The sequence below is a fragment of the Typopeltis vanoorti genome, chromosome 19 (assembly GCF_054136105.1).
Source record: "Typopeltis vanoorti isolate ZY-2024b chromosome 19, IOZ_Tvanoo_1.0, whole genome shotgun sequence".
In the NCBI taxonomy this organism is placed as follows: domain Eukaryota; kingdom Metazoa; phylum Arthropoda; class Arachnida; order Uropygi; family Thelyphonidae; genus Typopeltis; species Typopeltis vanoorti.
The window spans coordinates 58675163-58690028 of NC_143567.1; the positions used below are offsets into that span (position 1 = coordinate 58675163).

Consider the following 14866-nt stretch of genomic DNA (forward strand, 5'->3'; position numbering starts at 1 on the left):
TTCCATTCTTCATTCTCTTTACAGTCTCCTCAACTTCCACTCTACTGATGTTCTGCACCATCCCTCATAAGGCTGCCCAACTTCTCTGTGAGTCTTCACATTTCCTCATTCAAAAGCCCTTCAAAGTATATTCTCCATCTGTTTCTTACATCCACATCCCTCCTTAATACTCTTCTTTCGTAGTCTTTGATCTGCCTCACATTTAAGATGTCCTTAGATGCCTTATTTCTACATTTTGCCAGTCGATAAATTTTTCTCTGTCCTTCCTTTGTTTCTAATTGATCATAAAGATCTTGATACATCATTGCATTTGCCTACACAATAATTCTTTTGGCTTCTCGCTTTCTCTCTCTGTCCTCCACTCTTGACTTGTCCCATTTCTTTGCCTCCTTCTTAGCCTTCACTGCTTCTTGCACATTATTATTCTACCACCAACCCTCCTTCTGATCTCTAATCTTTCCAGATATTTCGCCAAGCACCTCGACTGCACAGCTCAGAATTGCTTTTGAATTGTGTCTCCACCAATCTTGTACACTTTCTAGTTCATCCAAAATCCTCTCTAACACCCATTCCATAAAAAGGTTCCTCATTTAACTGTCTTCATCCCATGGCTTTCAAAGGTTCTTATCTTCAATCTTATTTTAAAGTCCATGCACAGCAACCAATGTTGCTGCACCACTTGATTTGTTAGGATTACCTTACAATTTGTTACTTCCTTAAAATATTTTCTTCTAGTCAAGATGTAGTTAATCTGTGAACTGTTATTACCACTTCTAAATGTTATCAAATGTTCTTTCCTCTTGCAGAAAAGAGAAAAAGGCTCTAGATTGCAATACAAGTAAATTTTCTAGTTATCAACTAAAGCTAAATTAGACAGTCTAGGCAGGAATTTTTTAAAAAAACTTTAAAAAAATTTTTTTTAAATAAAAACTTTTTTTAATTCAAAAAAGCGAGCTAAGGGTACAATGTGCACAGAAGAAAAACAGTTTTTTTAGGGCATATGCTCTTTTCATAATCATAGCATCGGTTTTAAATATCTCAGCACAACTGGGATGCTGGCTAAATTCTAACAAAACAGGAACAATATTTTGTCTGTTTAAATGCTTTTTTGTCTCCCAACTGTTTTACTTGGAAGACAGCATCACATACTTCAGCAAAAAGTAACGATTGCATTTTGAAAGGAAGATGCCTTGTAATGAGATATTTACATTAAAAATGAGGTAAAATATTGCACATGTACTGTACATTACTAAAATGGATGGACTAAGAGGTAGGTAATCCAGAAACCCTGCTCCAGAGACTACCTAGAACATTTTCAAGTCACTGCATGCTTTCAATAATCAGCAGTCTCACCACGGGCTACTGTAATTACTGGAATGATATTCTTCTCTACCATCTAAGGATATTGATAATCATCCATGACTACCGTGGAATTAAAACCAATGGTCTATTGGCTGGAAGCAGATGTACTATCAACTCAGCCAATCAGTATGGGCCTAGATGAAATCAAAAATATCAATTTTTTGATTTTCTATTCTGTACTTTGTATTCACAAAGTACAGAATAAGTGGTCACCCACAATCATTCACTTGCAAACATCTGTAACTGAATATCACTAATACAGAAATATCTTATCACACATTTAAAAAGCATTCTCAAAAAAACATTGCAAATTTCAGGCTATACCATTATAGTGAATAAAAGTGTTGTCTGCTTTGAATTACATTCTAAGTAACTAAGGTTATGAGGCCAGTATATTATTTTAACAACCATGTGCATTCTCAAGACAGTTTGCTTTGTGAGATAAAGAAAACAGATTTTAAGGTGAATTAGGCTATTTTACTCTTAATCAAAAGGCCTCTCCAGAGGTTCCTCACATTAAAATCCAAGTTAGAACCAGTTACAAGTGGACTGGTAGTATGGATGCAGAATGAATTATCTATGGACTACTTGCATTAAACAGACCATAAAATATATCAAGATAAATTACTGATATTTAGAAGTGAATAACAGATTCCTCTTGTACAGCATTATCATCATCATCAAATTCCTGACGTACCCTCAAGGGGTGTACAGGATATGATAGCACTACATGAAAAATTTACACCATTACTAACTTCCTATCTACAATTTTCCTCCAAATCAGTCTATTACTTGTCAAGACTCCAACATTATCAGATCTTATATTTCTATCGTCTAAGCCACATTGTACCGTATCAATCCACTATATCTTGGTCTTCCTCTGGGTCATTTTCCTGCCAACCTGACAGAGAACACTTGTTTTGCTAATCTTTCCTCGCCCATTCTGTTTAAGTGACCATACCACCTAAGATTAGCTCTGCTAACACATTCCTGGATGCTGACAATATCAAGTTCTTTCCTGATATCCTCGTTTTTTAATATGATATTGCCACTGATGCCATCTGTTCATGCCTCTAATCTTTCTCAGGACTCTCATATCTGTGGTCACTAGTCTTTGGTCAATTGTTTTACTTCTGACCTAGCTCTCAGATCCATAAGTTAAAACTGGTTTGAACACTGTTTGTATACAGCTAATTTAGTGTTCCGACTAATTTCTCTCTTATTCCATATGAATTTATTCACTTGACTTCCTACCATACCAGCTTTGTTGATTCTGTTGTCTATTTCCATATTTAATTATCACTAAATCTTCACTAAAAATCGTGCCTAAGTAGCTGAAATGTTTTACTTGTCCACAGGTTCTATGTTCAAAACACAGTTGACATTTTCAATGATTCTACCTATTTTCATTGTCATTGTCTTTTTATTGCTGACCTTCATACCATATCTATTACAACAGTTATTCAATTTAGTCAGGGAATCTTGCAAACTTGTAGCGGATTTATTTAGAAGTATAACATCATCCGCATAAAGCAAAGAGCTGACATTAACATCTCCAATTCTGATATGATGTTTAATACCACTTTCCTTCATAATGTGATCCATATAGATAATGAATAACAGAGGGGATAATGTACATCCTTGTCTCACACCAGATTTAACATTAAACCATTTTCCTGTATTTCCTTCAATTCTAACTGCTGACTTGCAACTCAAATAAAGACTAAGTATTGCTTGATATAATGCCCCATTGACACCATATAACTGTAGCGTATTGAATAGTTTCTCTTTTGGCACCTTGTCATATGCCTTTTCCAGATTGACAAAACTTAAATACAGATCTTTGTTATATTCCCATGCTTTCTCAACTATTTGTCATAAAGTGAAGATCTGATCCTGACAGCCTCTATTTGTGAATCCAGCTTCTGGAATTCGTCCCTCTGTCCAGGCATTCTGGACTATGCAGTGCAGCCACTGTAAGACTTTTATACCACCATACTTCAGCATTTCTGGTCAAATATCTACTGCTGCTGCTGCCTTTCCACATTTCAAGCCTTTGATGGCTTTTTCTACTTCAAGTATGGATATGAATTCCTGACAGCATGCCTGGTCAGTGTTTTTTACCACTGTCCTGTCATCACTGCTTGTTTCATTTAGCAGTTTTTCAAAGTAATTACTCCATACCTCAAGGATATCCTTTTCTCCCATTTTCATGTCACCTTTATCATCTCTAACTCCTTTTACAGCACTCTTTCTTCCATTCCTAAGCTTCTTCAACAACCTCCAGAATATTTTGCTACCTTCTTGATATTTATTTTCTATGTTCTTGCCGAAGTCCTCACATGACTTTTCTTTAGCTAGTTTTACACACTGTTTAGCTTTCTTACATTTGTCTCTGTATTCTCTAAGAGCACATGCTGACTTATTTACCAGGAACTTTTGATATGATTTCTTCTTTTCCTTCACTGCCTCTTTAACTTCCTGTGTCCACCATGGAGTTCTAATTTTTCTCTATCCTTGCAGAGAACTTCACCACATGCCTCTCTAGCTGAATCATTAAGGGCTTTCTTCAAGGCTTGCCACTGAATCTCTAAGGTTTGATTCCTGTTCTCAAACTCATTTTTTCTTCAATAATCTTTGCGTATTTTAGTCTACAGTTCACATCTGAGAGCTGCTCCGCTTTAAAACTTTCTTACATGTCATTCTTTTCAATATGAAATTCAATTTTATCCTGCTCAAGACTAAATTGTGATCACTTCCAATTTCAAATCCTCTGTACACTCTGGTGTCCTGCACCAGGGAGAAAACATCACTATCAACAATAACATAGTCAATGAGACTTTTCTTATTCCTTGTCTCTTCTCTCCATGTGAATTTGTCCACATTTTTATGTTGGAGCATGGTCTTAGTAATAACCAGTCCATGTCCTGAGCAGCAGAAATCCAACAGATATTTGCCATTATTATTAGCTTTGCTCTTTTCTCCAAATTTTCCCAAAATATTTTTGTATGTCTCACAATCCTTTCCTACACTGCTATTTAGATCCCCAACAAGGACCAACTTTTCCTTTTTCATTGTGTCAGTTGCTTTTTCTAAAGCCTCAAAAAATTCCTCCACTTCTACCTTAGTAGAACCTTCTGTGGGACCATAGGCACAAATAAGTCTCATTGTCCAGTTCCCCATTCTCATATTTGCCCAAACCACTCTACTTGACACTGCCTGCCATTCAAGAAGATGAGCTTCATATTTTGTGTTGAATACTATGGCTACTCCTTCTTTTCCTTGATTGTCATTTCCTGAATATAACATTTTGTATTTATTGCTCAGAAAGATCTCACCAGTTTTTGTCTTTTTTGTTTCAGTCACCCCTATTATGTTGATCTGGTACTTATCTAATTCCTCAGCTAGCTGAGGAATTAGATAAGTACCAGATTTCTTTGCCATTCAGGCTTCTTATGTTGAAAGTACTGATCATTAACTCTGGTGATGTTGAGTTTGGGCGTGTTTTCAGATTTGTTCCAGTAGCTGACTTTTCGCTGTTCGCCCTAGTTCCCTGGCAAAAACAACGGGGGGGGGGGGGGGTTAACCGGGCGACTCCCCAGCCGGCATGAAATTTTGTCATGTTGTACCATCAATTTTTATTTTGGTTTAACCAATAAGAATACAATTTGGTCAGCTAAATCCCAAATTGCCAGCCCATCCTTTTTCGTTCAGTATCCAGTATCCAAGTAGATACCCAACAGGGTGCACCACGAGAAGGTGAGGATTGGACATTAGGTCAGAAGCCCTGGTCAGTTCTCTGCATTCCTTTAAAGGCTATGTGGAGGTCTCCTCTCAGTTATACAGCTTTGACCCTTAAGCACCCCTGTATACAGCATTAAGATTGCTCAAACTTTTATTAAGGCTTTCCTATAAAGCCTACATAGACTCAACATATTTAAACTACCTTGCTGATGCAATTCTGGCAAGCAAATTTTATGAGAAAATATAATAATGAGTTAATAAATTAGCTATTAGATTATCTTTATATTAAATTTTGTCAGGGTTACTTAAGGGTTAAAGCTAGATTAATAAGAGAGATGACTTCTACATACCCTATAAAGAATGTGATGAATCAACTGAGAGCTTCTGACCCCAATGTCCAATACTTACCTTTCCCATGTGTCCTCAGTTAACTGGTATTTAAATGGGTGCTAGATGAATGTGAATGAGATGGTAATTTAGGACTTGGCTGTTTCTATTCTGTACTGGCAGAAACAACATTATGACGTTTTAACATAATCAGATATCATGTATGGTGATGGTGTGTATGACTGCTAAGTTTTTTTTTTTTTAAATGAAGGGTTGCATGACCTACAGTACATTTTGTATTGTGGGTGGCCAAGGAATTTTTCTCTATTTTTATCAATTTTATACATTTTTGTATTTTTTAATTTATTTTCTTTCTCTTTTTCAAGCCACTCCAGGCTCCCATAAGCAGGGTGGTGGTTTTACACCAGATGATGAAATTCATCTCCCACTTAAAGACAGTCACAAACATCCAATGCCTTTGAGAGATTCAAACCTGCAGACTGCTGGTTGGAGAGCGGGAATGTTAACCACTCAAACAATCAAGCTGGCAAGTTATACCAAGGCACTGCTGGTTTTGTCAGATGACTTAATTCCATGACTTTTCATCATGGAAAAGTAACTATTTCCCTGGGTGAACAGTGAAAGTCGACCAATGGAAAAACTTCAACAGAGATGAAGGGCAATAACAAGTCGACATGATTTGTGTCAACACAATAAGCATTAAAGAGCCTCCATAGCTCAGTCAGCATAGATGAAGCTATTTGGTCAGAAAGACCTGGGTTTGATTCCCATCCAAGACGTGAGAAAACCTTTATCTGGTCTCTTTCGACTAAAGGTGAATTAGTCGGTCTAATTAAGGGGTTATTTAAGGGGGTATTTTCACCAAGAAACTCGGTTTTTTTTTGTCTCCCAGAACAAGCAAACTGGCCCCATGAACACACATCTACAGACATAAAATCCATCCCTATCCCAGTGCCAGGCCGGTTGGGGGTTGCTTAAAAAAAAATCACAGTATGTAATAGCAGACCCTGCACCCACGGGATAAAAACGCTAGATAAAAGAAGAAGATAATAAGTATTACGTGATTCACTCGAACATGAAGGCACTACAGATCACAGAAAAGAGAGCAACTTCAGGACTAAACATGAAGATAAATTTCCCTAATGGAAGCCAGTTTCAAGTAAAGCGATATGGGCAAATCTCAAAATAGGTAATTAGGCAATAAGATGCATTTGTCTGAAGATTCTAAGATCCTGTGGAAGGTACTAAGAAGGGGAAAAAGAAATAAAGGAAGTTTTCAAGTCATAAGCAAAGGCAGCTATTGTAAAAAAAAAAAAAAATTAACACCTTAGCAGTAGAGCAAGAAAGGAATCACCCCTTGTGCTTTTATTTTTTCAAATCATATTAAGATGGCAAAAATAATTTGGGTAAAAATTCTATAAAGTAAATGATTGATTTAGCCAGGGAAACATGTAGTGAAATTGCAAAGATAGAAATATAAGAAATCAAATGTGGACATAGGAAGTTAAAGAAACAATAAATCTAAAAAAAAGAAACAACATAAAAAGTTCCTATCTTAACTAGTAAGTCAGGATGTACTCTTAAAAAACAGAGAAAAATGTAAGAAAATTAAGTTTTGTGTGTGAAAGATGGAATGGTCACTTTAAACAGAATTGAATATTAAAAACTGGATGGCAAAATAAGTTTTTCAAGAAAAACATCCAGAGGAAGACTAAGATATAAGTGCATGTGGTAGATACAGACAGAAATTCCTTAACACATAACAGACTAATATGCAACAAAGTTACTTGCAGTTATGAAATTTTAACTGTGTGTTACAATGTCATAACATTTGGTACACCCCTCAAGGATATACAAAAGGTAAACAACATATAATAATTTTTGGAGGAGAGGGGAATTTGTTTTAGGTAATTTAGTCAATCCATTTTCAGTAGTAAATGGAAACCTGGCTTTTTCTGCTGCAGCAAGTACTTCAATTAGAAATATCAATGTGAATCTTAACTAGGGATATATAATGAGCATGTTAAACAGCTTTTCAACAGAAAATGAGTTAGTTTTCCTGATATGGAGGTGGCAGGATCGCTTCTCCAACTTCTGAAAAATTAGGAAAACAAAAATAATTAACAGACGCAGAAGATTACATAAACTGATTAACTAGCCAGTTTTAATACAAGATGGGTATAAAAAGCTATCACTTAGTTGTAACAGGCCAGTGGATCTAATATATTAAAAGGGAGATATCCCTTGCGTTTCCCTGTTAATGGATGAGTAAATTCACTCAAATTTACTCATCCATGCTTTTTGATACATTTTTTAAAAAAGTTAGTAAAGTGAAAAAAATATTAATTTTGATTTCAATTATATTTCTCATCTGAAATTTTACAATAAAATATGGTTCTAGCTGAAAACTATTTGCTGTGGAAGAGATGATTCAATTAATACATACCCATGATTTTTTGCAAATCTTCTAATTTCTTTAATTATTTCCTTCACAGATAATCTTGATTCACTTTTTTCATACATATACTGGAAACAAAAAAAAACATTCAAAATTATATAATGATGTAAGCACAAACACATAGCTTTAATGGATTATAAAATTCATGATATAAAACAAGCACTGAACACTGATAAATGGCATTTCCCCCTTTTTTTTCCCTTCAAATAATCGAAATTTAAAAATAATAATAATAATGAATTTTTTATTATTTCTAGGCCTCCATCATCAAACATAATGCAGGAGGTCCTTCCATTGTACACAATAAAACTCACATCAAACCTTGATTTGAATGCTTTTAATGATGATACACTTGTAACCTATTATTATTATTATAGAGACATCCAGGGAGCCAGGGACACCTAACATTCTTGACACAAGGAATCAGCTTCGTCTCACTCTCTTACTCACAAATACAGATTTCAGGGATGAACTTTTGTTCTCACCCACAGTCTTGCACAACAGCTCTTCTACATCAGTTGATGCCACAGCAGGTGTCTACTACAGCAAATGTACAGTGACCAGAGAAATGGTTTCTTATAGTGCAAGGTTTGCTATAGTGAATTCATCATTATGATATTCCTAACATGTACCTCTAAATGGTGTATACAAGATATTATATATATATTATTACTAATTTCTTATTGACACAAAGGCCATGTTTTATTAGTACTTTGGCTATCTTTTCTGATGATTTTCATCAGAAAAGATAGCCAAAGTACTAATAAAACATGGCCTTCACACCACACCCAAACTGCATGTTAAATTAGCAATTCTGATCCACTCTCCTAAGGAACATAAAAAATACATTCGTTACCATTATTATGGCAAGCCAGGACTGGCAGACCATGCTTTGGGCACCCCCTTCACACGGGATTAGACGGAAAAAAACCAATGTGCTATTTAGAAGTTGTTACAGATCAGAAAGATTATTTTTAGAGTCATGGTTATGAAGAATAAGTCAGCTTATAACAAAGTCAGCTTTTGCTCTTAGAGAATACAGAGACAAATGTAAGAAAGCAAAACAGTGTGTAAAACTAGCTAAACAAAAGTCATGGGAAGACTTTGGCAAAAATATAGAAAATAAATATCAAGAAGGTGGCAAAATATTCTGGAGGTTGTTGAAGAAGCTTAGGAATGGAGGAAAGAGTGCTGTAAAAGGAGTTAGAGATGATAAAGGTGACATGAAAACAGGAGAAAAGGATATCCTTGAGGTATGGAGTAATTACTTTGAAAAACTGCTAAATGAAACAAGCAGTGATGACAGCACAGTGATAAAAAACACTGACCAGGAATGCAGTCAGGAATACATATCCATACTTGAAGTAGAAAAAGCCATCAAAGGCTTGAAATGTGGAAAGGCAGCAGGAGTAGATGATATTCGACCAGAAATGTTGAAGTATTGAGGTATAAAAGTCTTACAGTGGCTGCACTGCATAGTTCAGAAAGCCTGGACAGAGGGACGAATTCCCGATGATTGGAGTAGAGCTCTCATAGTACCCATATATAAAAAGGGAAATAAAACTGAATGTGGGAATTACAGAGGTATTTCCCTACTGAGTGTTCCTGGCAATATCTATGCAAGTATACTTGAGAAATGGTTGAGAAGAATTGTGGAAGAAAAGCTTGGTGAAGAACAAGCTGGATTCAGGCCAAATAGAGGCTGTCAGGATCAGATCTTCACTTTACGACAAATAGTGGAGAAATCATGGGAATATAACAAAGATCTGTATTTAAGTTTTGTCGATTTGGAAAAGGCACATGACAAGGTGCCAAGAGAGAAGCTATTCAATACGCTGCAGTTATATGGTGTCAATGGGGCATTATATCAAGCAATATTTAGTCTTTATTTGAGTTGTAAGTCAGCAGTTAGAATTGAAGGAAGTACAGGAAGATGGTTTAATGTTAAATCTGGTGTGAGACAAGGATGTACATTATCCCCTCTGTTATTCATTATCTATATGGATCACATTATGACGGAAAGTGGTATTAAACATGATATCAGAATTGGAGATGTTAATGTCAGCTCTTTGCTTTATGCAGATGATGTTATACTTCTAAATAAATCCGCTACAAGTCTGCAAGATTCCCTGACTAAATTGAATAGCTGTTGTAACAGATTTGGTATGAAGGTCAGCAATAAAAAGACAAAGACAATGAAAATAGGCAGAATCATTGAAAATGTCAACTGTGTTGTGAATGGAGAACCTGTGGAACAAGTAAAACATTTCAGCTACTTAGGCACAATTTTTACTGAAGATGGTAAATTAAATATAGAATTAGACAATAGAATCAGCAAAGCTGGTATGGTAGGAAGTCAATTGAATAAATTCATATGGAATAAGAGATCAATTAGTCGGAACACTAAATTAGCAAGACAGTGTTCAAACCAGTTTTAACTTAAGGATCTGAGAGCTGGGTCAGAAGTAAAACACTTGACCAAAGACTAGAGACCACAGATATGAGAGTCCTGAGAAAGATTAGAGGCAAGAACAGATGGCATCAATGGCAATATCATATTAAAAATGAGGATATTAGGAAAGAACTTGACATTGTCAGCATCCAGGAATGCATTAGCAGAGCTAATCTCAGGTGGTATGGTCACTTAAATAGAATGGGAGAGGAAAGATTAGCTAAACAAGTGTTCTCTGCCAGGTTGGCAGGAAAACGACTCAGAGGAAGACCAAGATATAGGTGGATTGATACGGTACAAAGTGCCTTAGACGATAGAAATATAAGATCTGATAATGTTGGAGTCTTGACTAGTAACAGACTGATTTGGAGGAAAATTGATAGGAAGTTAGTAATGATGTATTTTTTTCATGTAGTACTGTCATATCCTGTACACCCCTTGAGGGTACATGGCAGGAATTTGATGATGATGATGATGATGATGGTTATGAAGAATTCTCCTAACCTAAACAAGTATGGTTGCATTAATTTGCCAAAAATTTGGGAGACTTAAGATCAACCAAATTAGGACTTTAGATCTTTTGTCTGTTAAAATTTGAACTGTTTCACTTACTCATTGTTGCATATAGTTTATATGTTGGTATAGTTTATAGCATGCTGCTTTGTGCTCTGAAGATGCCGATTTGAAATTCAGTGAAATATAAGCCAGTTAATAAGCATCGTTTTTTATAAAATAGTTCGTTTGGTGTTGTTAATACCATTAAAATAAGTTATGAACATGAGATTAGTTTGCTCACATTCCTGAATACTAAGAATGCATGTTCATTTCTAACATTTTTAATGTTTTTACCACTAGTGTCATCTGTTCACTTCACTATTTTTTCTCAGAACAAATCTGTGGTCTCCAGTCTTTGTCAACTGATTTATTTCTAACCCATCTTGTAGATCTATAAGTTAAACTTTGGTGATTGAACACTGTCTTATATATATCTACTTTAGTACTTTAGCTCCCACCCATGGAAAGTTTACAAATAAACTTTCCATGGGTGGGAGCCATATAAGTTGGTATATTAGGAAGGCAACTAATTTTTCTCTTATTCCATAAAAAATTAATTCAGTTGCCTCCCGAACATACCAACTTGGTGAATATTGTTGTCTATTTTTCATATGAAAATTACCATCTTCACTAAAAACTGTGCCTGAACAGCTAAAATGTTTTACTTATTATACAGGTTCTCTATTCAGGATGCAGCTAACTTTTTATGGTCCTGTGTTTTCATAATCTTTGTCTCTTACTACTGATGATGTTCATGCCAAATTTGTTACATCAGTTATTGAATTTAGTGAAGCAATCCTGCAGACTTGTACAGGATTTATTTAAGAGTTATACCACTGTCTGCTTAAATTAATGAGCTGGGATTAACATCTCCAATTTGATATCAGGTTTGATGCCACTTTCCTTCATAATGCGATCTACATAGATGATTAATAATGGTGGATATAATGTGTGCTTTTCTCTCCCACCTTATTTTACTCCAACCATCTTCCTGTACCTCCAATTCGAACTACCAACATACAACTAAAGACAGATATTGCTTCATGTAAGTGCTATTTACACTATATAATTGTAACATGGTGAACAACTTATCTCTTGGTACCTTGTTTCCCATATTTACAAAACTTAATATAGATCCACCTTATATTATTTCCATTTTTTAATTAATGTCTTGAAGTGAAAATATGTTTCTAAAAAACCCTACTTGGCCTGAGCCCAGTTTGTTCTTCAAATTTCTCTTCCATAATTTTTCTCACCTTCTGGAATTTCTACTGCTGCTTCTGCTCATCTGATCCTAATAACTGTACTAAATGAGTTGAAGAAATTATCCTCACTGGCATGAAGGCCTTCATTCCCCCATTCTCCCTCAAATCTTCATCCACTTTTCAAGCCCTGGTTCAACAGAAAGTGTATCAAAGCAACTGAAGGAAAACATACAGCTTACTGCAGGTGGCTCACATCAAGAACCCCAGCTTCATACCCAGCCTATACCAAAGCATTCAACAAATGCAAAATGGTCATTAGCAGATCTACATCTGATTTCATAAAAGCCAACAGTAGAAAACCTGCCTCTTGTCAAATGGAAGCCACACTTTCTGGTCCCTCGTAAAGCCACTTGATGCAACTTCTGCTTACCTGCGCTTCTACCTCTCCATCCTAATGGCATCACTGTTACTTAACCCAAAGATAAAGCTGACTTCCTAGCATCACATTTTTCCTCAAACTCCTCATACATGACCAAGTTAAATCACCTTCTACCATACCAGAATAAGAGCACTGTATGCCTCCTGTAGTTTTTAGCCAAAATAATAATAATAATAATAATCAGGTTCTGATGGCATCTCTCTCCAGTTGTTTAGTTGTTTTTAAACATGGTGTTCCAGAAATAACTCTTGTCCTGTATGGGCTCTTCAATCCTTTATACATAGCAAGTACTTATTCCAATGCATGGAAGCAATCATATATCCAGCCTATTCCAAAAAAAGGTAGATAGAAGTCTACAATCATGCCAACTAATTGCCATCACCTCAAGTTCTCTCCAAAATAATGGAGCAGGTCATCGATAACCAACTTCTCCACTATCTAGATTCCCACCAATCAGTCAGTGACCACCAGAATGGTTTCTGCCGAAGATCCACAGCTGACCTCTTAGCATACATCATCCACCACTGGACACATGCAATGGAAAGGTTTGGAGAAACTTGTGTTGTTGCTCTAGACATTTCCAGAGCTTTTCACCATGTCTAGCATTGAAGCCTGCCAAACAAATTATATCCTCTCTAATTTGGTAGTCAGCTTTTTCTCTGGTTGTTCACTACATGTTATGGTGGGTGGTTCCACCTCTTCAAGCTTCTATCATTTACACTATGCACAAGCGCTGCAAGATTTGAATATATTCAATTCAACAATTCTAGCACAATTAAAAAGATACTTACGAATTGATCTAATAATGGAAAACACAAATATACATAGTTTAGCAGATTTGTGGATGGAGTTTAGTGCTTTCTCTTCAAATGTGTCCATAAAGAAGTTGGCCAGAGATGGGAATCATACAGAGCCAATGGCTATACACTATGTCAGTTTGTAGAATTTTCCTTGTCAAACAAAATAGCTTGATTTGGGGGTGAATTGAAACTAGGCTGAGATATCAGGAAGAAACTCAGCTTAGATTAAACGAACTTGGAGGAAAAATCAAAACTTGCCATTAAGTTGGTCGTGTTGAGGATGAAGTTCTCTTATCCTCAACACGAGGTTAGTTGCCGAGTTCTAAATGTGTGTGAAGATGGGTTATCCCCTACAGAAACCCATTTAACTATTATTCTATGCAGATGATCTCCATTTGAACACTTGGTTCAGACATACTGAAATGCCTTATTAACACATATGAGCAGCCAACATTCCAGGAATTAGTATGCCTTAGAAAAAAGAAAACAGTCTGTCTTTCCTAGATAACTTGATTACATGCCAACAAAATGGATTACTGGCATTCTCTGCTTATAAGTATATGAAAACCTCGCTCAACTCGAATTCAATATGCACAATAATCAGTTAGTGTGATTGAGTGAAATTATACTATTTCCTGCTTTAAGCGAGTGATTTATCAGTTAATGCGATTTTTTTATGTTATGCAAAATTTTTTTGTCGCCAATCTGCAGCGAGCAGAAAAGCTGAAAGTCGTGAAGAGACATGAAAGTGGCACTAGTAATACAATGATTGTACAAGACCTGGGATACAGCGAGTCTACAGTTTGGACTATATTAAATAAGATCAAAGAATAAGGAAATCTGCTTTTTTGAAGCATGCATATCATCCGAACTAGAAGCAGTTTACGTCTTCTATCACTCTGGATTGAAGATTATAACCAAAAAAGAATACCTCTTAGTACATGGAATATTCAGGGGCAAAAGCTCTCGATATTTTTACCTCATTGAAAGAGACCAAATTTCAAGAAGAATGTGAAAACTTTATTGCGAGTTTAAGATGGTTTGACCGTTTTAAAAATCGAACTGGACTGCATAACGAAAGAATAACTGGGGAATCTGCTAGTACTAATAGAGATTCCGTGACCAAGTTTCCTGACGAATTGCAAAAGATAATTCAGGAGAGTTAGTCAATCTCTGGCACAGGAAAGCAGGTTTTTCTCTCGGAAATTCTGGATTTTCGTCCCATAAACTCAAAATTGACCGTAGAACCCACATTATTTCAGACATAAAATATATTGTGGTAGGGTTAGGGACCACGAGATGGCGGCATTTGTTGAGCCGTCTCTCTTCACTGTGTGCCGCTTAATTAGTGATAGCCTTGGGCCCGCTATCTCTGATTGGCTGCCAGTGGAGATTGAAAACTGACCACTCAGTCTCCAAAAAGTTAAATAGGGATAAACGGTCTTGCCTACTCCTTATATACGGGAATAGAAAGGCATTAGCTGATTTTTTTTTTTTTTTTTT

At 35.9% G+C, this 14866-nt stretch overlaps 1 protein-coding gene across 1 annotated transcript in view; it reads right to left on the reverse strand.

The window, feature by feature from the left end:
* LOC150096148 (ribosomal biogenesis protein LAS1L-like) overlaps nucleotides 1–14866 on the reverse strand; it is a 266535-nt gene that overhangs the window by 154501 nt on the left and 97168 nt on the right. Inside the window, exon 6 of the mRNA XM_090409522.1 lies at nucleotides 7901–7980. Within this exon, the coding sequence (XP_090265648.1) occupies nucleotides 7901–7980 (80 nt within the window). The remainder of the gene's footprint in view (nucleotides 1–7900; nucleotides 7981–14866) is intronic.